Genomic DNA, 25,855 nt, shown 5'->3' with positions numbered 1-25,855 from the left:
TCACCTCATTATCATACAAGAGGATGATTAAAAGATTAGTCCAGCGGCAGAGTTCACTATAATTAATTTTTAATTTTTATCGCAAAATGTGAACAACGTTTTTTAAATGATTTAAAAAGTTTAGTTATCTTTAAATACTTCCTTCTACATTTTAACCCGTAATTTTTAAAGTCCTTGAACACTCTAGCTCTGACTTTGCTGGACAGAACAGAGTAGACAGTTCACAAATAGGGGTGAAGAGTGGGAAGAGGCATTCAGCACATCGACAGAATCTATATTTTCTTGAGCAACTTTCTCTTCAGAGACCTTTTCCAGCAGCATACTTTTACTTCTACTTGAGTAATATTTTTTATTGAAGTAACAGTACCACTCCGCACAAGTCTGTAAGTGACAAATGCTTGTTGATAATATGAAATGATTTGAATGTTTGTGTTTCTTGCACTGCTCCTTATGAGTTAGTGTTCATATTTTTGTGTTTATCCTTTGAAAATACCACAATTTGCCCAATATTTAATGTGTAAAGTCCATCAAATTGTGTTGAATTGTGTAGTTGCTCCTCAAATAAGTGGCTACTCTACCCACCTCTACTTATTTACCCAATATTATAAAAAATAAAATAAAATTAAAAAAAATAATTCTGATGACCACACTGACCAGCTGAAAGCCCTAAACAAAAGCCAGTGATGTGATTAAATCCGCCCTCTGGTGTGCACAGGTCTGCAGTCTGAGCTGACAGCTGCCGGCAGGCTCCTCCGAGTACACGTGCTGCTCCAGTGAACAGCAGGCAGCTTTTGTAGTCTACGTGCCCCCTTGCAGACTGACAGCCCTCACTGAGGAGGAGTGACACCCAAAGACCCGGGCCTAACAGGTGAAAGCAGGCCCACAGTACTGTCACAGCAGCCGCCTCCGCGCTCAAACAAGGCATTTCAACTCAAGAAAACACCCAAGCGTAAAAGTACTTAAAGGCGCTGTACCTGATCTTAAAAAAACATGAAAAGCAGAACTAGGTTTTTTAAAATGGTTTTCAGTAGGGCTGTAGTCGACAAAAGAAATTCAAATCGACTAAAGACATGTCCTGCTAATCAATTAGTGGACTAAAAAGCTTTCAAAACTATTAAGTATTTCGATGCATCTGACTTCACTTATAAGACTACACCGGCAAGGGACTTCATGCAAAAACACCTATCTATACAGAAAAACATATTAGGACAGCATGAGTTTAATCTCCTTTTTCACATATACCAAAAAATTCCATATCTTCAGCTAACTCACTTCTTCCTGCTGCTGTCCGTATAAATCCTTAAAACTCTATCGACTTCATTAACTAAAAGACTAAAGGACCTCAGGCTTAGTTTGCAGTGGTCAAAAGTTGCTCCTCGTTTACCGTATACATTCTGAGCATACACCACATTATTCACCGCAATGAGTTGATGAACACTTTTCACAACTTTCAGAGACCAAAAAGTATTAAAGCTAACAACAACTAGCATACTAACCAAGCATTTCCTGATTCTCAGCCAATAACACGGTTGATAATTAAATGCAAACAGTACACAGCTGACCCATTTTGACCTCCTGAGAATACAACTGTACGGGGCAAGATGACAAATTTAGCTCAAATATATGGGGAAAAGAGTCAGCTACAAAAGAGTTAATAAAAAAATGAAAAAGTATGACAATGTATAAAGTCATATTTCTGAACTTTTCTGGGCAATTCTGCAATAATTTCACATTTGTCTGATGCTTAAACCTCAACCAATAGGCTACATTATAATATATATTTTTCAGTTGGATTAACATGGTCTGAATATAATTACTGGGATACATCAAAAAAAAAAATAAAAAAATAAAAAAGATAAGATTTTTCTCTAATTCACCCAGCTCTACAATCAGAACAAAAAACACAATTAGAAACTTATATTTTGAATAGAATACATATAAAGAAAAGGTTTCAACATGGCTGACGGAGGAGGATGAATATAGAAGATGGATAGTCAAAAGAAAACATATTCACCCATAATATAAAGCAGTTATTTGAGAAATGAAATGCATAGTCAATTTGTTGAGCCGAGTTAATGTACACATCACTTAACAAGCCATTTAAAATCTCCTACTGCACTACTATTAAAAATCCCATTCTTTTTCCTCATCACTAAGCAATGGCCCACTTCCCTTTAAGGAACGTTTAAATATACCATGCCTCAATAATAACTCACTGATTGGCTCACAGCAAGACTTCTACTTTTATATCTGTAGATAAATCAGTAACTGGCGTGCATACCTCCACTTACGACTTGTTCAAGGGCTGGCAACCCCCTGTGCTTTGTCTAATATACACTTTAAACAAAATGCATTCCAACATACGTCATTATTCATCAATGGACGCTTCACTGGGCGATTGCAAAGCACATCTGTCAGCAAGACAACCAGGCACAGAGACAAATAGTGTAATAACCGACAGGAAACAGGACTCCCATTTTCCAATATTGTCCCATCACTGAGAAATAACCTGGAACTACACAAGCTGAACCATAACACGTTTGAGGCAGAAGCGAACGATTTAGCGCCACACTACCTCTGGAACACTTTGTCTGCTTTGACCGATTCCTTTAGCGATCCCAACGGTTAAATCCTAGACATACAGTATCAGGTATTGCACTCCAGAGCGCCGTTTCAAATGAAGTTTAGAAAGGATGGGCAGAAAAACACTTTTACAGACCAAATGTAGCATGGATTTACACTGAGGGCTTGTCTGAGATATAGAATCAAAATCTGGGATCTATTGAAAAAATCCAATTGTTTCTACTTTAAGAGCTGCTTATACAATATATGTGTACTGGGGCAAAACAAATATAGCTAAACTGTACAAACATATTTAGGTATAGCCTCTTTAAGCTTGCTACATTTATGCTTTTGAAATTCCTTTTCAGCTACATCTTTATTCAGGAGTGGGACAGTGAACGACTAAACATCAAGCTTCCTCATTTGAGCTGATCTGCGCTCTGCACTCTCTTATCGATCCGTCCTCCGTGAGCTCAGAGTAACAGTGGGAGCAGCCCGGACGGGGGCGTACAACCGGCTCTCATTGAGGGATTTATGCAAGCCGTAAAAGCAGCCAAGGTCGCACACATGACTTTTAAAGATATGGGGTTATGGGGAAGAGGTTGTGCTGTGATTTTCAATGTGGCTGGCGAAAACTGATAAATACCTCCACTGTGCCGTTATCTAACTAGAATTTGCTATAGGGAATGTCAAGTGAAATAATGTAGGGCTGTAACGATCAACAGAATGATTGACAATTGAACTGAATATCAGAGTAGCATTGAAACTAGAGCAGGTATTGGTACTAAAAAAGTAACATTCACAGGACAGAAATGAACTTTTCCTGAATAGCTTTAGAAAGATCTTGAGCTGTATTGGAACAAGTAGACCACATAGACTAGTATACGCCAATGGACTAATATGGAACCTACCTGGGCATCAGATGCAAGACCACATGGGAATAATAAGTAGGCCTACTATTATTTACTATTGAAAATCACATTGTATTGCCTTAAGAAAGAGTGTTTTAATTATCCTGATATCGGAATCAGGATTGAGTATGGAGTCTATTCCTTAGTATCAAAATCGAGTGTGAAATTTTAATATCGTGACACTAACTGACTAGTCGACTATTGAAATAATTGTAACTGACTGTATTTAGATCATTGTAATCAAACTGGACTACAAAGACCTTTCATAACTGCCATAAATGTTGCTTGTAATTCTATTGTTTTGTTATTCTAGATGTAAAGTTGCAATCTGTAAGATTCTTGGAAAGTCTGCCACCTAGATGTCTCTACGAAAATGTTCTGCATTATGAAATTTAATTTGTCTATTTTGCCATTTAAGACCAACAAAAATACAATAAATTAAATGCCAGATAGATGAGCATTACACTGTTAACTAGCATTGACTGTTACTTCAGAAATGGTTGACTGGGTTTAATTGGTTGTTCTTCTCTGTTGGGGGATTCTCTCAGAGGCCAAGAAAGCAAAGAAATAAGATCCATGCTTCGAATACAGAGTCCAAACAAAAAGGATTAGGGCTGTTTTTGTCTCTATGACAAATGTAAACAGAGATTTAGTGTAGGAAAAACCTGGGCTATTATATCAAGCCAGTGCTGTCAGGCTCAAGACAAGGTGGATTTGCTTAAGTGGCCACGTTTGGCCATGACTCAATACCCTTTTCCATTTTGAAAAGTAAAGTACATACCCACCCCTTTATGTCTGAAGTGTTTTTAGAGAGTACATGCATTATAAAGCAAACTAAAGTCTGATTTAGTGGGTAAGTGGGCGGGTATTTATCACATTGTGGGGACTAAAATCTGTATACACATTCAAATAACGAGGACCATAATGTAAATCCGTTATTCTTAGATCTACAGCACGATTTAAAGTTCAGATGTGGGAAAAAATAGGTCAGGATTAGGGTTTATGATGAGGCTAGAAAAGTAGTAACTATGCAGGAAAAGAATGCAAGTCAATGTAATGTCCTCAAGAAGCATGTAACCCAAAGTGTGTGAGTGTTTGTCAGAGAGTTTTACATTTTACTTTGAGCTATTCCAATTAAATCTTTAATATCAACAATACAGTTTTTTGTATGGCAAGTGTCTTCAATTTATTCATTTATTTCTAGTCTATGATTATCTTTCACATAGATTATTGTTTAAATACTTGGTCTCTTACCTGCTCCATAACACTTAAAACCACTGAAAAACTCCATAAAAAAGGTCTAAAAATACTTTATAAAAAAACCAAAAACATTTCCCACCAACACTGTCATGTTCTGAAAAAGCACAGACTATTTAACAACATAGTCAACCTTAAAAGACCTTGTCTAATTTATAAGGTCCTACACTCCCTCGCACCACCACCGTTAAAGTTTTAGCAAAGACCACACGAGCCACCACCAGAGGTGACCTGCTGATCCCCCACAGACGGACCACCTTTGGTCAGAATGTATAATCTGTCCAGGGTGGGAACCTGTGGAATAGTCCTCCGGTAACCACTTGTCCCAATCAAATAAATAAATAAATAAAAACAATTAGGTAATACCCTGCAACCAAAGGATGTAAAAATCTGTAAAAATCTGCCTAATTACAATGCCACCGGCTCTCTGTGAGAACCTTTTATGAGCAGTCAAATAAGAATCTGAAAATCTGTTGTGCCTTTTCAATGAAATGTTGAAAAAACAACAACAAAAAAAACGTAATATTAATTCTTTGTATTCTTTGTTTTAGAAAACCATCTTCTACTGACATAAAACCATGCTAAACTGTGCCATTCGAAGTTGATCCATAACATGGTGGAAACAGCGTGGTATTGCTGCACTGACAAGAAGCAACTGAATGCATTAGTGTTGGGCAGCAGTAGAACCAATGGACGCTGCATGCCTATCAGATGACCTTGGCTGGGTAGGTCCAGATCTGAAAATGCTGTGACTGATGTGCGTGTAATCACTTCTGGGCCCTACGCCAAACTTTACTATCTGTGAGAGGCACTCTGAGCACTGCTTCTATCTGTCCCTGAGCCAAACAAGCCCCCTCGAGGTCATCCACCAGGACAGTGAAGGTATAAAAATCCAAACTCAATGGTGACAAATTGGAACCACAAATCAAATAACAGAATTGGAAATGGTATAAAAATCGAACTGTACATTTTGTATTTGAGCAATATAACAATTCAATTATAGGAATTGTGCTTTTGAGTCATATGCTTGAAAATGATGAATTATGAAAATATAATGACTTGGCAGATGTCAATTAAAGGTGTACTATGCAACTTTTTTGGAAGAGGATCCACTGCCTGCTTGTCCCCGTGGAGATGTTATTGGTTTGGAGATATATGGACATAAGCAAGTAGGTACCATGAAGCCAAGTTACAGGTCAAAGTCTGTGGAGAGGCAAGCCCGCTCACAGGACGAATGCATGTTTGAGCAATAACACCTATATGAATAAATACAAGATAGATAAAGTTAATGCCTTATTGTGGAACATTCCAGCTAAAGCAATGACATCCCTATTGCAAAAAGACAGATGTGGAACCTTGTAGTATTAGTAAATATTAAACTGGCACTAATTAACTGATATCAAAAGCAGGTAATTTTCCCCTCTGTGATGTGTCATAGGTGAACAGCAGCGTCTGAAAATAGCAAGAAAGTATAATCCGTATGTTATCAAAGTGTCTTGAAAATAGATAGCAAGTTTGACAGGTTTCAATATTGTTTTGTGTAATAGGCAGGTTGACATATTTACACTTAAAAGACAAAATCCAACAAACAAGAATCATGTATAAAGACTTGATGTGATTTCTTCGTGGTTGTTTTATAAATATAAATTCACTGGTGCAGCGTGAAAGCCAGGTGATTTACTAGCCTATTTGAAGCTCTTCTAGACTCTATACAAGCAGTGGCTTTCTGCTCCACGCCCACAGTATAGACAGTGAGTGCAGGCCCCGTGTGGCTGCAGCAGAGTCAGTCATGAATACTAACTCTGCGCCGGACATGTGCTGTGTAACAAGTCGGGGTAAGGCAAAGTCTCAAGGTAGGGATCAAAGATTTGGCAAAGGATAACAGACTGTTTTGGACCAATATTGCAATTTTGAGTTTACATTTAGGAACATATTTTCGGTATTTGTTCCTATCCCAGTGCCTCCCTTTCAAAGTTAAATGCTGTGTAAGCACATTGTGAAATAAGAATGTGTACACTTTGTAAACCTTTTATCTCAGATATACTTTAACTGCGATATTTGAGTGTAAAAAAGGCATTCCCATTCATTGGTCAAGAGCTTGGGTAAATGTTCGGGAATTTGAGATGAGAGATTCATGTTTTATTATTTGTTTGGGATTCACTCCACAAACTTGCTACAGTAATCTTATTACTTTAAGTCCTTTTAACTGACAACACTCACATCTAAGAGGCTGAATAATGCCCCCACTTTCTGAGACTATTCTGCAAAAATAATTTTTTCTGACAATAGAGGAGGACATTCAACTTTGTAACTATTGGGTTCATCCATATCAAACAAAACTGGAACAAAGATTAACATAAACCACTGTAATCTGGCAGGTAAACAGCAAATTCTACCATAGAATTCTGCACTGCCAAGCAGCTATTTGCATAAAAAAAGTGATTTTATTTCAATGCTACAGATTCTAACAAAAATGAACCCTGATAATACAAATATTGACACAAAACATTGTCACATTTACTGCCGTGAATAGCAAAATGTGCTAGTGCAATGATAGCTGTAATTTGGTCAGGTTTGACATTTATGCAAATTTTGAGCTGATAAAACTAAAGCAAACATCATAAAATGGAGTAGACATATTTAAAACGTAAAGCAAATAGCAGTAGACCAAAATGAACAAAGTCAATTTGGTCTTACCTTCCCCGTGATGGCCGACCACACTTTGAGCGTGTTGTCGTCGGAGCCGCTCACGATGCGGTTGCCACAGAACTGCAGGCAGGTGATCACGTGGTCGTCGTGACCTTTCAGCACCTATGGGAGAGAAGCAGGTGACATAAAGATTAAATGTTGTGGGTGGTGGGGCAGACACAGGAGGGAGGGTGAGGGTGTGTGCGTGTGGTGAAAAGGGAACACTGTGATGAGGGGCTGACAGGAACAATTCTCCAGAGCGATGGACATCATGGTGGAGTAGATAAGAGTGGAATGTCGCCCGGTACTTAAGGTGTACAAAGTGTTTTAAGTGCACCCAGCTGTCCTTGATACATGTTTTAGTTAGAAGTGGTTTTGAGTATTAATTCTACGCAAAACATTTTACGCATCTTAAGCTATAACGTCTGCATTAGATAAGCAGGAAGCGTGCCCTCCACCAGATATGTTAGGCAGTGCATCTTTAATCAATCAAAGGTTTGTATAATCCTTTCAATTAAGTGTATAATTCATATACATTTAAAAATATTCAAACCAAAACCTGTAAAATGTATATTAATAGCCATGACCAATTAAAGCAGTTCAAATTTTGTTTACAGTCCATGCCTCCATGTTGGATTAACAACGTGCGAATGGAAACTTGCCCTCAGGTCACAGGACTGCGAGCTCGGCAAACAAGATGGATCTCTGTTTGACATGCATGGAGCAGTTTATTAAAGGGGGGAGGACAAATGAAGTCACTGGACACATAATCTGGCCATTTCAATGTCCAGCTCGATTAGCACTCAGCCCGGCACATGCTGAGCCATCACTAAGCTACTGTCACTTATTGAACCATATTTCTGCGAGTCCTCTAGTGTTTTTGTATCCATAAACCTAAGGCCTGTGGAGATTGTTAGCAGGATAGCGTGTTTGCAGGAGAAAGTGGTACCTTTGGTGATTTGAGGTCCCCCCTCCTCCAGTTGGTGTCTATTCGGTGTTGCCTGATGTAAGCACTCTTCCAGGGGCTGTGCGTGAACCCGGGTTTCACCACTTTCCTCTTCTTGGGCGGTAGAGGCTCGTCGATGCCTGGGAACACACAGAGGGGAGGGGGCTGAGTGGATTTCCAAAAAAACTTTTTAAAGTAGAGACTAAACAATAAGCTGAGAAGTGAGCCTAAAAGGAATTTAATGTCGCTACAGGCATTTTAATTATTGATTCAGTTTATTATATTCAGACTTGATGGACATTAATTTGAATCTGCCGTCATTCCACAAACCAGCAGTTAATATTTATAGTATTGTTGTACTTTAGGATTGTCCCAGCATCCTGTAAAAATGTATTACAACACAGCTTATATTTTATCTTATATTTTTTCTCAATAAAAACATCTGAGCAAATCATTTCAGGAATTCAGACTAGAAATATTGCAATTTTAATTATTTGTGGCTAGAGTTATAAATATATTACAACAGAAATATTGAAAATGTTATTTATATTTTGTTGTTATAAGAGAGCCCGCATAACTGGTCACACATAAACAATCACTTAAATGATATTAGTTGGTTTGTTGGTTGGTATAGTGTGTAATTAGAAATTCCAAACCATTTAATACATTTTAAATTCTTTCTTAATGACCAAATGTACCACTTTTTAACATAACTGGCCTTTTTTAAACCCCATACGAACATCGACAGTCTGCTTTAGCACTGCCTCTAGTGACCAAGTGGATCAGACTGAACTAAAAGGACTTCTAAAGTAAACAGTAAAGCAGGTGTAAACAAGAGTAAACTGGCGCCTGCATTAGTGGCACCAGAGCTCTCCCGCTGGGTGCCCACATGTCGCCCGTCTGCCGCAGTGCCTCGGTGCTCACCCTCTTCCCGACACTTCTCCCTCCACAGCAGGTTGTCTTCTGCCAGGATGCGCCAGTAACGACACGTCTGTGCGGCCTGGAGGAGGTCCTTGGGTTCCAGGAATGACAGCACGTACAGAGCCAGCTGTGTGGAGCACAAACACAGGGACAGGTGGGGATGGGAGACAAAAGAGACAAATGTAAGGAGATGTGAGGATTGGTATTACACTGATTGTTGGTATTACACATTATTGTTGAACACCATGGGTGTTCAACAATAATCTATTTTACCATTGATGGTAAATATATATATATATATATATATATATATATATATATATATATATATATGTGTGTGTTTTTTTTTTTTTCTCTATTTAATTTGACTTGTGTGAATACTTTTTAATCAAGTGACTATTAAAACTATTGGTGCTGTTAATAAAGAATCCCAATTTGAAGCTTTTAATTAAAGCTTTTCTTTTCTTAAATCTTGGAAAGCCATATATTAACTTTGGTGTTACTTGTTTGAAGTGGAAATCCAAGTACCACCAGATTAAAAGCTGGACTTTATAAGGCCTAAATTTGAAACAAAAATAGCTGTACCTGATTTTTACAGAACTGCCTCATTTTAAACAGTTGGCAGTGGTCTTAAGTTATTGCTCACTCACCTAATGCATACTGTGCATCCTAATTACTCACCACAATGAGTTTATAAGTGCTTTTGGCATCTGACTTGCTAACAACAACTAGCATGCTAACCGTGCATTTCCTGATCATCTAAATAAAACACTTTATTATTAGATGTAGATGGTGAACAAATTTTGACCTCAAGAGCTGCTTATACAAAACATCTAATATAATTTAAGACAAATTTTGCTCAAATGCATGAAAAAACATGGTCTAAAATGAGAGTACATCAGGTCTAAAATGAGACTAAACCAGGACAAAATAGTTTGAAAGAAGGATTAAGCCCAAAAAACAAAACATGAATAGATTTATCTAAATTAAACAAATACGCAAATTGGGCCCCGCACACCACCAGATGTTTTGAGAAACACTGTTCTGGACCACAAAAGATAGAGGTTTACCCATACAGCTTGGGGGGTATAAGACTGGATAATGGTATTCTGATAAAACCCAATTAACATTAATCAAAAAAGGAAGCAAAGCACAATGGGAGCTTTAGACAGAAGGTAATAATGGCCACCGACACAGATCACTGGGCCACAGCCTGCACAAAAGCAAAATGAGGAAATTAGCACAAATCTGCACTCATGTGAGGAGCAAAAAAACTACAAATACCAACATGACCCGTTTTCTGACATATTCAAATAAGTCAATGTTTGTAACACAATGTGGATTTGAAATACATAAAGCGGTTTGGGGTCAGCAGCTTTTGTACATTACAGCTGTCACTAATGGAATGGTTTATTTGAGTGCAATAATCCGAGATAACCTCCAAAGTAAATTAAAATAGAGTCTGGTGAGCACCGAGACAAATGCATAGAGTAAGTAAGGTGGCTATCATGCGTGCACTGCTCATTAGGTACCTGATGTGCAGTAGTTTGTACAGTCTCTCATCCACTCCCCAAAGCTTTTCAGGTGTTCCTGTCAAATTAGCTGCACCGCAAGAAAAATGACTCTCCCAAAGGATATTTTAGGAAGTTTAAAGATTTAATCAAAAAGAACTTCACCGAGCTGTTGAAGTTGCAGGGATGAAAAATTGGCAGGCAATTTTTATATTATCATTCTTATCACATTTTAGTAGTAAACTTTTCCAACGCATTATGCTCAAATTCACTGAAGTCTACTTTGAAGAATAGAATGAATTATTGGCAGAGCATAAGTTATTTATAAATGTCAGTTCTTTCAAAAACACGGGGATTTATAAAACCAACACCAAAAGTATCTAGTTCAGTATCTAGTTTTGATATATTAGTATCAATTAATATCAGATTTGACAACCCTATTAAAAGACAAATAACTGATTGAACATGAACAATACAGACTTTAAATCACTGGCACTTAACCTAAGAAATGCGCTTTTACTGAGGGGATTTGAAATCTCTTGATCTCAATTAAAATAGGATTAATTGCACAGCCTTACTTTTAACATGACAGTTTATAACAGAAACACCCCCAAAAATCTAATTTACTCCCCCACAAACACAGCTGATGGACCATGTTGAATAGAATGTCACAAGTTTTTCATTGGGATCAGCAAACATTTTGATATTTTGATCCAATTTCGCGTCCAAACTACAGTTTTCATTGAATTCACACATACGTCACACACAGCTTGTTTTAACACTACAACCTAATAGTTTTCACATACACAAAACAAACCTGTCAGCCAACAATTTAGCTTAAACTGTAGTGCTGTCACAATGCAAATATTTCAAAAGCGGTTTTGATAATGAGGAATAGACTTGCTATTTAATACCGATTCCGATACCACAGTGATAACAAACCATTCTTTAAGCCCGCCACACAGTACAGGCTTATTCAGTCTTAAACGATTTTTTTTTAAGTGAGACAAAAAGTGCAGACAACACACATGATAAGACTGTAGTGGGATTTGGGGGTAGAGACCACTCACCACAAGCTAAAAGTTGTGAGTGCACCTCGAGTTGGCGGTTTCCTGTCTACAGTAAGTAGCAACTCGCTTTGAGACTCTTAAGTGTTCAAAAGATCAAAGCATTACCCTTCAGTTTACATACAAGTCAAAACAGAATTATTATTACTTGTGAAATGTGGTGCAATAGTTCAGATAAATGCTTTTAATGCACAAAAGGCTGGCAAAAAACTACACAGGAAGTAAAGTCACTATCGTTAATCTACAGCAGATCCTCGCTGTGTGAAAGAAAACAGACAGACGTGAGGAACTACTCTCACCTTTTTACTTTTAAAGAACGTTTCAAACTCAATTAATGGCGCTGTTTTCTGGACTGGGTGTCAATATTTGCGAAGGTCAAATTCTAATGGATAATATGGATGCTGCAGTTTAACATCACAAACTTAACAAGAGGTGAGTAATAAAGTTTGTATCTTGCACCTCTTTATGCATTACTCCGTCTGCTCCTGACGCTCTATTTTATTGGCTGTTGCTATGGTGATGTTTTGTGCTTATGATATGACCGAGCAGCTCAGAGTCCCACTGACACGACACACATGAGGAGCACAGCGGATTAAAAATTGCATTTGAGGATCCGAAGTCGGGTCACGCCTCCCAGAAGTCGGATGGAAGCAAGTTGGGTACTAAATTGGCCACATTATCCTGTAGTGTGCGGTGGGCTTTAGTTAGACAATAGAAAGTGATTTTCAACATTAAATCACAGTACTTTTTTATATTACCATGAGGTTTTAGATTTGTGTAATCCCTCAGTCTATGCGATATTATCTTTTATTATCTTTCTGTCCTGTGACTTTTTTACTATCGGTATCTGCCCATATGAAATAGTTTTGATACTAGTTTTATTATCACTTAGTATCTGTTTTCGATACTTTTGACAACCCTGTTTGACACTACAACCTCTTGTGTTTTCGAGCATGAATCGTGGGTAACTTGAAAGCTTGCCTACTATTGCCTCAGCCTGTAATCTCCCCCCTGTCTGCTCGCTAACACCTGCAGACACCTTCCAAACGGTGACACCATTCATTTGATCAGCCGCGTCAGGTGCACAGGATGGGGGCTGTTGGTAGGATCCCCCTGTGTGATCTTACGATGTTCATATTGTCAGTTATGAGACATAACTACACGCCTACTCCGGAACATTTTGGTGTTTCATAAGTGATGTGAGGGAAGATGGTGACAGGACTAGGGCACGAGAGGGGTGGGGATCTCAGGTTTAATGCGGGTTTGGCAAATTAAGACGCAACTGGGGGAACTTCTGTGATTATGTCAGATTTTTATCACAACAGAACATATATAACATAGCAACTGATGAAAGTAGTATTATTTTGTAGAGTGGATTCATCAATACACCTACGTGCAAGTTGGTTCTGCTCTTAATCTTCAAATTCAGATTTTGTGGGGACAACAACAGGCTCTTTGTTTACTAAAGGTTGGAAATTACTGGTTGATCGTTTCACAGAGCCCAAGAAAGTATCGAAGGAAAAAAACAAAAAACAAAAACTTAGAATGATTCCTTCAGATGGTCAACAGATTCTGCTGTAGTTTAAATATTTGCTGAATTTAATAATAGAATAATAATTTAATCCACATTTTTGTTTTACTTTGAGTTAGTCCTTGCTTAGAACTACTACAGGACGTGTATAGTCACATTTTAGACCTGGTTTAGCCCTAGTATACCTCTAGAATGATCCTGTTAAGACGGGTTTTAGAACTGGGGGTACTTGGAAGACTAAAACAGTACTTGGTATAAGACGTATAAGAACCACTGGACTAACCTTAGAATAAAACCATTAACTTATCTTCTTATAATTCATTCGTTATTGAACAGACTAGCTAATATTGGCAACCATTTTAATACTAAATACTACCATTTTGCCCAATTCCTTCTTTGAGATAAGATGCCACACCACCATTTTTCCATCAATTATATGTTTCAAAACGCCTGAGATGTTTGTTTTTCCCATTATGAGATGCATACATTTCAGTATCTCAACATTTGTGGAATAGATCCCTGGGTTTGTGGTCACTTACCTCTTTGGGCAGCAGAGAAATGAAGTCTCTCTGAAACTGCGGCTCGATCACCTGCATCATATGCTTGACTTGCGTGGGCTCACAGCTGTCAATCAACTCATCCAGCGCCAGCAGCTTCTCGGGTCCGGTCCAGCTCTGTGAGAAAGAGGGAAAAAGAGATAGTTTACTCAAGTGGTCTAGTTTATTTTATTTTTTTTACAGTATAACACCCATTAAACCATGGTTGAAGTGAATTGGCAGCTGGTGTCAATGAATGAGAAGGTGAAGCTAATGAAAAACACTGAGCTGCAGCGACTGGCAGCCGGGCATGATAATGATGTTATGATATTTTATTGCAGAGAATAAAACGGCATCTCACATAGCTGGGATCTGCAGTTCCCTGTTGACATCCATTTCTAGTAATCAAATTAGATAGTTATCATAAACACTAGGTTCGTCTTTTGAACACCCTTACCATATTATCACTTAGAAGTTTTATTGACTTTGCAGCGCCCTAGCAAAGGTATGAAGGAATACCAAATTAGAATATTGTGTTTATCTATAATTGGAAAACGACAACAGGTAGAAACTAAATAAATAAAACAAAAATAAGGGTGCGGTGTTATAGTTCTTCCTTTTTTGACTCACTTCAGAGTCCATTCACTTTTTGTGCAATACTTGAACCTCAACAAGAACATTTTAGCATTTCAAATTTTCGGATGTACTGCAAATAGCCCAATCGCAAAATATGTGTTATTCTGCATAAAAACTGCTCACCCCCTAGTTTAGAATTGTACAAACATGTATGTTGTGAGATGTATTTCTTGTACCAATTGTCAGTTCATATTTCAGTATTTTTGTTATTTCTACTGGATGTGTTTGAAGTAAAAGCTTTGAACAGAATTCCCTTATTAAAAAATAAATTGTAAATCTAAACATAATCACAGTGCTTGTAAGAAAAATCGCAAACTGATATTTTCCCAACTCGTTCATCCTTGATTGCAAAAATATAATCTAACTATTGTAAAATATCATCCATCGCTAATTATAGTGATCATTGTAAGAATTATCAATCAACAATTCTATTCAATCACCCTTTATTACATAAGCTGTTAGTTTAGGTCCCGTCTAGCCTAGCCAGACTTGTCTCTACATGGCTCCAAACTGCTTCGTCTCCACTAAATGAGAGACTGGCATGCGTCCTGTGCAGTGCCTGAGGACAGAGAGAGGAGACAGAGAGAGGGCTGTCACTAACACGCCTGCTCTACTTTCTTGTATCGGTGAATTTAAATGTGTGACCACATCTGGACTTGAGACGCTGCCTACTCATGTATAAAATGCGTTCTTGGTGTTATGGGCTGAAGGTGCCAGTCAGACAGAGGATTGAGAATGCCTGTGTAAGCTTCTTCTTGGCAGCTCTGATAGGATGAATTGATTGGAGTGCTGTAGGAACATGGCGCTTGCTGTAATGTGCCTATAATACATTAATGATCTGTACCGTGTGCGCGTTCAGGCACCTGTCTGTACCTCCGAGCCAACACACGGGCGGAAAATTTGATCAAGACAAAGACTGCTCTATATCGACAGTGCTAACAGACCCCTGGGTTTGGATCCTGGCTGAATATCCAGTTGTTTAAAGCGTGTTGAACAAAGAAGCAGTTTGAAGTTAGTTGTTTTTCTTGTAGGAAAAACTCCAACAATGATTACAGGCTTGGAGGCAAGATGGAAAATGTGGCACGCATGCACTACCTATAATTTGGCAGCTAACACCTTTAGCCTGAGGTGCTGGCCTTGGACTCGATTGTATAGTGTGGGCATTTTCACACTAATGACCAGCTAATTGTCAAGCTCCAAAACAGATTTTTTTTTGTGTTCCACCAACATAATCTCAAAAAGCAGCTGTAACATAATATATGCCAAGATTTTGCTTTCATACATATACATAAATAAACTAATATAAAAGTAGGGCTGTTAAAAGTAGATTTAATGTTAAAAATCACATTCGAATTTGAGTTTGAAGTTGGTATCGTTAGTATCATGACAAAACTAGGAAGTAGTGGATACATGTAGGACTAATCACACTGTTCCTTACACCCCCAGACCCCGCCCCTTTTCCTCTTTCACTCTCATCTTTAATCCTCTAGGTACTGCGTAGTTGAGCAGCTCTATCTAAAATGTGTAGAGTTTTGCCGTTTAGTCCCACTTTAACTCCATTAGATGATTGCTATTTTGCTTAAAGCCGTCACATCATCTTTTTAGCCTAATATCCCAAAAACAGTGAGATGAGTGCGCTCCTCCAGTCTCAAGAGATCCCCCGGTGACAAAGCTACACCTGTGATCACGGAGCAGACACTTGAATCTGCCGGGAGCTAAGGAAGAGCAGGAATGTTTTGCCTTTTGATCAAGTGATGAGGTGATGATGAAATGCTCCGATGCAGACGATCAGGGGAGCACCGGAGGGAGGGCACGGAGAGGCAGACACTGGCGCTTTATTTTTAGATGGTAAAGAAGAAGTGTTTTGAACAGTAGGGAACTTTGCACGAGCTGATTAGAATGATGTTTTGGTGACTGCAATCAAGATGGCGCGAACAATTTAAGTGGAATGGAATTTAAATTAATAGTATTGCTGTGTTTCAGTTGGCATCACAACATTCTACCAGCTGATATTTAATAAAGATGGAGGGCAGCTAAAATTAATATTGTTAAAATGCTGATTTGTGTTGTAATACTGTGAGTTTTTGAGTCTAGTCATTAATAGAAATGATCAAGTTCAAGATATGTGCATTTACGTTTTGGATATTTGATGGCAATGTACAATGTAATCAATAGGGAAATCTGGTCAATAAGTCAATGTACTGTCTACACCTAATTATAAAGGCATTTTATTGTCTTAGAATCAAGAAATGTGTTGTTAGCATGCTAGTTCTTGTTAGCTTGCCTGTGACTGGAACACCCTGGTCTCTTATCGCTTATATAATCTGAATGCATAAATTCACTGAAGAATAACTTTCTTCAAGGCAGTAAAAATTTGTTACAGCCCCTTTAAGCTTGGTTGAAGCTTTCCTCAAATGTCTCACATTAATAATTTGGTCAAATTCTTGGCTGCAGGACTAATGGTACTGTACTGATTATAGCAGCACTGGTATTAATAGCAGTAGTAGGAGTTGCAGTAAAAGCATAGTATTAGTAGTAAGAGTATTAAAAGCAGACCTAGAGGGATATAGTGGATTATTAGTTCCACACACCATCATCAGCTTTTCCACGTCTAATCTGTTTTTTAATTCCAGAATATTTTCATCAAACAGACTTGAGTTTGGAGTTTTGTGCCTTCTAATAGAAGCTACATGCTGAGACTAGACTAGGAATGTACAGAATGCTGCTTTTGAGGTTAGCTATAGATTAAAGTCAGTGGTGCAGCAGCTCAGGGCTATGAGCTAATGGAAAATAAACACAGGCTCATCCAGGTGTTATAGGTGGGCCACGCTGTTCCAACATAATGAGCCAAAATCTCTTAGGTAATGAGATCCATGGCAACGTATTATACAGCAAATCACACAGCCCCCACAGAGGCTAATATGATTCAATGACATCTTATTTCCATAGAGCTGTTTTTTAAAGCTAGTGGATTAGACATAATATTAGTGCCTATGCTCAAACAGTGATAATACAGCAAATTGAATGAGAAGTGGAAAATAGGCTGAAAGAGAAAATTATCATGTTAACTCCTCATATTTTATGCTCTATATTGGATAAAGAAAAGTGACACATTTTATGCATTTTTTATGCTATTTAATGCTATTTCTTAGATATGTTTGAATTTAGCTGCACCAAAATATGAGCCAGTATAACTTGGCTTTAGAATGGGGGAACATTTCTGGCATACAATTTTCACTTGGCAAACAATAGATTTACATAAGCGGGAAATGAAGTTGGCCAAAATATTGGTATGGCTAAGTCACAATGAACGTCATTTGTGTTGTGAGTTTTTGCGCATGCAAACAGTTGTTTATCCTGCAAGTTTATGATGATTCAACATTAGCTTGTGAAAGCCTTTTTTCATTACACACTCTCATTTTATCCATTTTCATGAGATGGAAATAAACTAGCAGAAACACTCCAAAAAGTGTACTAAAATAATGGTAAAGCTAACTCATGATGAAAGCAATTTGTGTGGTGAGTTTGTAGAGTGTGCAAAAGTTAACAATAGTTTATGACATTATCTTATGCCGGTCTTTTTCATCTCAACTTCTCAGTTTTTGCTATATGTTAACAGAGCTTCTAATTGAGCACTCTTCTTATGATTATTTATGCTTTGATTTGTTATTGTGTAAAGCACTTTGAATTACTTTGTGTATGAATTGTGCTATAGAAATAAACTTTCCTCGTCTTGCCTTCTATATGCCAAATTGTTCTTAATGTCATATTTATGCATGCAGAGTTATGCTAATGTGTATTACATAGTATACACAAGTCTAGTGCTAGCATTTATGTGGCAGCATTATAGAATAGTTTTTCCCAATGTCTTATACATTCCACTTATTTTAAGAGTGGTCGATTTATTTACATTTGATAGACTTCTACTACGCTTTTCCGTATCATCATAACTTTCAGCGTGTGCCATCTTTGTAGGATGACTGACCCAAGGCAAGCCCAAATTCACATGAAGCTCAAATGACAACTTGAACTGAATTGCAATCACTAGAGCTCGAGCAAACGGAAGCTATGACTCTACTTTCAGTGCGAACAGGTATAGCTAATGGCAATTCCACGCAACACTGACTATGGTAATGTGCAGGGCCAGAACAACAAGGCAGCAATTATCTAGGAGACTAAGTGAACATTGATTGGGTACAACATCTGCTTTTTGATGAGTTTTTCCTTCAGGCCGCGAGAGTACCCATGGGAGTCCGAGGAGGAGGAGCAAGGGAGACAGGTGAGGGGTGCTGACCTGAAATGTCCTGAGCCATTCCTGAAGACCCGTGGGAGGCTGGATGGAGGTGATGCGCCGCCTCTGCTGCCCCTGACCGTTGGCTGTGCGGATGTGGCCGAAGGTGGTGGGCGTGGCCGGACATGGGACGATTCCTGCCGGGCTGTGACACATAACCCAGGGAAAAAAGATGAATATGTCAAAATGCTGTTAGAAATGCCTTGGAAATAAGGACATCCTATAGCTTTAGAACTGAACGGGTCCCTATAAAATGTTAAACTCAATGTGAGAAATTAGATACTTAAAATCACTTGTTAATGCCACAGCATGTAACTTTCAGGCAAAAAAATACTTTAAGTTTTAGTTTGTAGTTTAGTAGTACACATACTGTTTGTGTGGTAAGATGTACAAAAACAATGCAAAACAGAGTGAATTAAACATTAAAAAGAAATAATTGTGAGAAGTAATTCTTATATTATGCATCTAGGCCGAGTATATTAGATCTATTATTTAGCGAACAACGACACATTACATTGTACAAATAGCAACTGTAGAGCACTGACATCAAGTGAAATTAGAATGGCATTAAGTGGTCGCTTTAATTATTGATTAAGGATTAGTTCCGATGCTCCCCCATCATTTGTATGAGGCTTACGGTGAGACAAGTCAATGCACTGGATCACATGAAACCTTACAACAGCGGACTGTGTTGTATATTGATTGACTGAGTAATCATACTGATGTTACACTGACTATTGTTTGTTGTTATTTACTAAACATCAGCCTGTCCAGGGACTACAGGTGGAAATTAGCATTTATGCTACAACCTGGCACCAAACATCTCTCCTTCTTTTTCTAAGGTCAATGTAATGTTGTGCACTGTCCCTGTTTCAAATAAAAGCATACCATACCATACCATACTATTGTTTGTTTTTGTTGTTTCTTTTGTAACCAAAATGCTGGAAGAGTTTAAAGCGTATATGACAGGTTTACTGTTTGGTTATGTGTCATAAATGTATTCTTCATTTAACCAAAAAAAGGTGTTATGTATTTTTATTAGATCAATTATTTAAATACTGTGAGGTTTTTGCGCTTGTTAACATTACGGTTGCTAGGTAACTGTTACTCTACGCATGTCATAGCTGCTGCCCATGTCCAACCTGGAAGTAAAATTATAAACTTTAACAAAACTAAAACAGTATAGGATTGTTAAGTGTGATGTTACTTTGGGATCTAAGGATCATCAGCTGTTTGAAAATAATGGTCATGTTTATCATTTAATTTTTTTTAAGCGACCACATGTCACATGGAGGGATTACAGTTAGTTAAGGCTAACAAGGTTTTAAGTGTAGCACTAAGTATACAGCAAGGTTGAGCTAAGAAGCTAGTCTAGGCTAAGATAGCATTGATGAGCAGTTAGTGAGATATACACACTGGTAATCCTATATGACAATACATTACTACTACATTATTTACACATTTAATATGGTGTATTAAATACATTTTGAAATGTAACTGTCTCTTGTTAGTTGAATAAGGAACAAAAACAATGCTATAAATGAGCTGTGAAGTTTTGTGGTTGGACCTGCAAGTGGCATCATCACTTAACTGTATAGAAAACTAGGCAAGATTATATTTAAGATTTGAATATAATTATTAACTATAACTATATTGTACTGAAATGAGCGACAAAGTTATATCTGCACCATTGAGATTTGTTACTTATACAAAGAATTTATGACAAAGAACAACCTAAAAATGTCACTGAATATTCTATAAGCTATGCGTCTTCTTTTCCAATCCTACAATTTAATTACATTTCTTAAGTCAAAACTAAAGGACATCTGGATTAAAATTATCATGCCAGCAGAGTCTTCCCTTTGAATGACCCTCTGTATATAAAGCAGTGGCAGACTTCAAAGCCCGCCCATCTGCCCTTGTGATGTGAGGGCAGCCGTGGCACAAATCCCATCTCATACTCCCACAGCAAATATGCAGCTGGGGGTCCATTTCATTATTGATTTATATTTAATGGGAGCGGAAGCTGAGCCGGCTAGTTACATAGCAGCGTTTACAGTCAAGTGGCTGTGTAGAGTGGGAATTTTAATGCAGCTACATACTACATATGTGCACGCCGCCATGAAATATGAATGCTCTGAGTAACATCTGGGGCTGCTGTGTGAATACCTCGTGTAATATTGTGGAGATTGTGGGATTCTGTTTGAAGCCCCGTATAGCACTGACTGTTACGGATTCTTGGAATATACAATTTGTTTGTTTAAGAGGTGTGAAGAGCGAAGGCTAGGAGGAGGAGATTTTAAACTATAACAAATACAGACATGTGGATCAACTTTGAAGCACTGGGTGGCTGTAGTGGCGGTGTGTTGTGTGTTCCCACCTTGGATATTCTGTGCCTTTGCAGGGTTTCTTTCCTGAAGGGAATGATCGGACCTCGGGGCCATGGTCCAACTTCCTCTTCATCTGTAAAGCAAAAAGACTGCAATGTTAGACAAGAGATTGGAAATGAATATTAAACTGGTAAAATGGTCATATTTATATAGCTTTTTTCAAACTTCAAGGTGCTCAAAGCACTTTATATCAAGGAACCACTCACCTATTCACACACAATCATACACTAGTGTACAAAGACACACAACAATATCTGTGGGAGCTGGATTCGCGCCACCAACCTGCGAGTCAGTAGATTTGACCGTTCTACCAATAATGTTTTCTGTCAAGAGGAAGTTCAAACTATGACCAAAGGACAAACACTATGAACTGAGCTACTGCAGCTCCCAGTAAACACAATAATGTCCAAATTGTTGTTGAAGAAAAGCAACATTTGAATATCGACTGTATCATTGTAAGAAAACTGAAATTACTGCAAAAAGAGGGGATACATTCCTTTATGCAGTATTTGAACCTCAACAAAGATATTTCCGATACGATAGCATTGAAACATTTTCATAATTATCTTGTAACGAATGCTACAAAACTACTTTTTCCTGTTTTGGAGTCAGCTTCTGTGCACAGAATCTGGATAAGTGAGTCATTTGAAGCAATGCAATATTATTTTTTTGTAACCAAGCATGTCTCAACAGGATGGCTTTGTTCACAACCAACTTTTACAAAGGTTAAGCCCAGGACACTTTTCAGTGGTCAATACAAAGCTCATTACTACACGCTATGCTTTGTGGAGCTTACAATTCACCACGGCAAAGGACTAATTTCTTCTAAAACACAACACTTAAGCATATGACGCACTCTGTTAGCATTCTGTCTGATTTGCTGCGTATTAAAAACAGCACAGGCACATCTAGTCTTGCAATGAAGTGAGGGAATGCAAATGGGAAATTAAACTTTAATGCTCCGGCTACAGTTTCAATTTCTCACTACGTCCGATAACAACGCCAAATGGTGAGACCAAATCGCGGACGAATAGATGAGACATTTATTGGATTGTAATGCTGGGGACTGCTTTCCATGTTGGAGGCATGTGACAATAGTGATTACCAAGCACCAAGAGCCTGCATAATAACCAGAGGCGATAAAGGCTAGCTAAAAAAATGAAAGCCCTTAAGCCATTTTTTTTCTCTCTTTTTTGGCAGAGAAATTTGATTCTAGCTGATAGTTGGAAAAAGAAAAACAGGAAAGTTGGTGTTTATCATTCTCATTCACCTGCACACAAGCAGCCAAGGCCTATTACCACCTACCCCGGTGCGCAAACAAAGGGGCCTGTGTACGGCCCGTGCAAGCCAATTTACTCCATCCCATGCCTGCCACTCTCTCGTGCTCTGGCAACGCTTTCTGCCACACATGCAAGCGATCACCAGCTCTCATCTCCCTACAGCCGCCAAAAAACGTATACAGTGTCAGAGTCTGGCTTGTATTTGGCAAGTACGCTGGAAAGATGAGAGTGGTTTGCCTACCAGTGATATTGCACATTAGAAGTATAATTTTTATTTGTTTGTCAGTGCTATATGTCTCAGGGATGGTTTGTAGTACAGCTAAACTGTGCATGAATTTGTATAATATTAAAGCCCCAGTATGGAACTTTACAAAGAAGTAGTGTCAGTGTAATTCCTCTCATTCAAAACTATATAGCTGATCAATCGTAACTTGGTTTCATATTCATAATTGAAAATAGGCCAAGCTTTATGAGAGACTTTCCATTGCTGTTAAGAGTTCTCAAAATAGCTCTTGAATTAAGTTGGTTGGCATTTTGGCATTGTTCCTAGATCATTGATTGCGTTATAAAAGTCAACTGGAATTGTTAGGTGAATGAGTACAAAAAAATGAAAAGGCAAATAAAGTCTTCTACATAACAATTGAAGCTACACTCCAAACTACAGTTAAACCAAAGGCCATGATGGACAGCATTATCGCCTTTCCATCCAATTAAGCCAAATCTGCAGAAAACTGAGTTACATTTAGATTTTTCTGAGTATAAAATAAAGCTAACTTATTAAGGGATACATCATTAATTGACCAACAAGCCTTTATGTTTAATATCTAAATGACACATTGATTTTGTTTAAAAACACTTCTATGGAAAGGTTAACTTTGCTAGAAAAAGTCTTCCAGTCAAGATCATACAGAGAACCAAGTGGAAGTATGGCTTTTGAGATTAACTTGACCACTTGTCAAAAGCAGACAGACTGGTTTACCCAAATAGCAGACAGTCACTTTTTACTGTTCATTCTGAGCTTCCGTTGATACCAATTGGATTTCATGAGTCATCCTTTGCACCGGATATTTTTTAAACAATCAGTTGACACAAAGTCTACAGTTGGTAAAATGACAAGACTGAACCTGTAACATAAAAGGTTCATCTACGAGACATACCTTATCCAACAGGCCTCCAGATGCATTATAAAGAATGTTATTATAGCATGGCAAGCTAACTGTACAGCTTCACTCCACCATGATTATATGTCTCACTCAAGATGTGTTTTTGTTTATCACTATAATTTGGTTTAACTAGCAGTTTTGTGCGTTGGTGCCTGGTGATTTCAGCCTCGGGGGCACAGTTTAGTTTCGAAATAGCACATGGTAGGACCTATATCGCGGCATGTTGCAGCAAGCCATCAGCAATTTTCCATGTGTACCATAGCATGGAAAGGGTTTGCTGGACTATGCACCAAAGGCTGTATATCCAAAGTGGATTTATTACCTTCTTAACAGCTGTGACTGTTTAATAGTAATAAAAAATAGAAGCTAGCATGAGACCTGATCTGTTGATGGCATTACATGCTTTTCTTTCATAAGGGAAAAAACTAAATCCTAGTATGGCAAATATCAGGCAAAGCAGGTTGACAGTTGAGGAAAAAAAATCTAACAGCGGTCTTCCACAGATATGCAATTTAAAAGCAAAATGGTTTCAGGAGCCAAAACCAGCTTGAATTTTAAAATAAAAAAAAAAACCCAACAACAACCCTATCATGCTTTTTTTATTATTAAATGTAAATATATATGTTTATTTATTTATTTCAGATGGTAATTATGTGGTTTGTTTAGTTTGTGTATTAGTTCAATTGCGACGGGACTTCTTAAATTATATATTATTATAATCCATATAAAGATAAGTAGAAGTACCCTTAACTAAGTCATAACTGGTGATGGTATAGAAAAATGGCCCCTTCTATATTAATTCATATCCATATTTCTCCTGCTGTACATTATGCCGTGACATCCAACTCAGCGGTAGCTTTTGCGCAGATCATTAAAGGTGTTCAAAGATCAAAAGGCATTGGGAGCAGACTTGTTTATATGACTAGCAGCACATCAATGCACCAGCGTAGGTAGGCACCCCCTGGACATTCAACTGTGCTATAAGGCCAGTGATTTGTGATCTTTCCCTCACCACTTTGCTGCTGCAGCTACCAACACAGCAGTCATGAAAAAAAACAAACTAAGAATTGCATTCAAAATATTAAAGGAAAATGGACTGGGGCTGTATAGTGCATAGTAAAAGCCACGTGTATTTGTACTTTATTGTCGACAACTGGCTAGGCATGTTTGCGCATAGCTTGTTCCACTTATCTCCAATTACCTGACTGACGGAGCTTGTTTGATTAGCCACAGTTGAAAGCAGAGAGGAGGAGGGAGTTGTTTTTTTTTTTTTTTCCTCTCAAATAAGATATTCCTGCTTGTTCAGATCCTTACACTCAAAGCCAATAGCCCTTGTTCTTAAAGATGGTGATCTCAAAGCAATGGCAGTTCAGTAGCCAAGGAGAGGTAACTTGGGTGTACATATGCATTTGGGTGTGCGTGTGTGTGTGTGTGTGTGTGTGGCAAGTGAAAAGAAAAGACAGGGGGGTTGCCAGTTTTCAATGTATGCGTAGAAGCTAAAAAAAAAAATTAATAGTGGACTTCTAATGTTTCAGCCTGGGAAAAGGTAACCAGAGCTGTTTGTAAATCACAGCTAATCAGACCTCCTTCCTCCCCGCTCATGCCAAAAGAATACGACAGATGGATACAGAAAGCTAATGATATTTTAAAGACGGCAATCGCTCTTATGTAATGTGTTGGCGGGTTTTTGACGGCGGCTATGTCCTGTAGCATCAGTCATTCCCGCTGCTAAATATTTCTCATTTTTCAAGCAGCCGTGAAACAGACGTGGCGTGTCAGTCCACACTTGGGGAGCAGCTGAAGTATCCGTGAAGGGGACATTTAGGAATGGATAATTGGGAAGAAGAAGTTCACAAGTTTGGTGATAATAATCTAGGAAAGGAATTGCAACTAGTAGATTAGATTATAAATTTTAGCAAAATGAACAACATCTCATTCAAGTTTTTGTACTGTTAACATTATGGTTTATTACACATTGGGAGCTATACATCACTATCAATGTTATTGGTGGAGTGAGTAATAATGTTACATATAAAATGGTAATGTGAAAAAGAAAATCTAATTCTATGCAAATATTATAGTATAACATATGGCACTGATTTTTCACTCATTCTGGAAATACTTGATCTTCAAAATAAGAGCTACAGGAAAAAGGGGGCTAAACC

General features: G+C 38.0%; 1 protein-coding gene across 4 annotated transcripts in view; it reads right to left on the bottom strand.

The window, feature by feature from the left end:
• Nucleotides 1-25,855, bottom strand: part of fbxw7 (F-box and WD repeat domain containing 7) — a 121,876-nt gene that overhangs the window by 13,022 nt on the left and 82,999 nt on the right. For all 4 annotated transcript variants that reach the window (XM_033983790.2, XM_033983865.2, XM_055223776.1 and 1 more), the window contains 6 exons: nucleotides 21,238-21,320; nucleotides 18,861-19,002; nucleotides 13,934-14,068; nucleotides 9,289-9,412; nucleotides 8,368-8,504; nucleotides 7,428-7,541 (listed from right to left, as the gene is read on the bottom strand). In XM_033983790.2, the coding sequence (XP_033839681.1) occupies nucleotides 7,428-7,541; nucleotides 8,368-8,504; nucleotides 9,289-9,412; nucleotides 13,934-14,068; nucleotides 18,861-19,002; nucleotides 21,238-21,320 (735 nt within the window). The remainder of the gene's footprint in view (nucleotides 1-7,427; nucleotides 7,542-8,367; nucleotides 8,505-9,288; nucleotides 9,413-13,933; nucleotides 14,069-18,860; nucleotides 19,003-21,237; nucleotides 21,321-25,855) is intronic.

Source organism: Periophthalmus magnuspinnatus, chromosome 1 (genome assembly GCF_009829125.3).
Source record: "Periophthalmus magnuspinnatus isolate fPerMag1 chromosome 1, fPerMag1.2.pri, whole genome shotgun sequence".
NCBI lineage: Eukaryota > Metazoa > Chordata > Actinopteri > Gobiiformes > Gobiidae > Periophthalmus > Periophthalmus magnuspinnatus.
The sequence above is the reverse complement of the archived record's forward strand: the minus strand, read 5'-3'. Positions and strand labels throughout refer to the sequence as shown.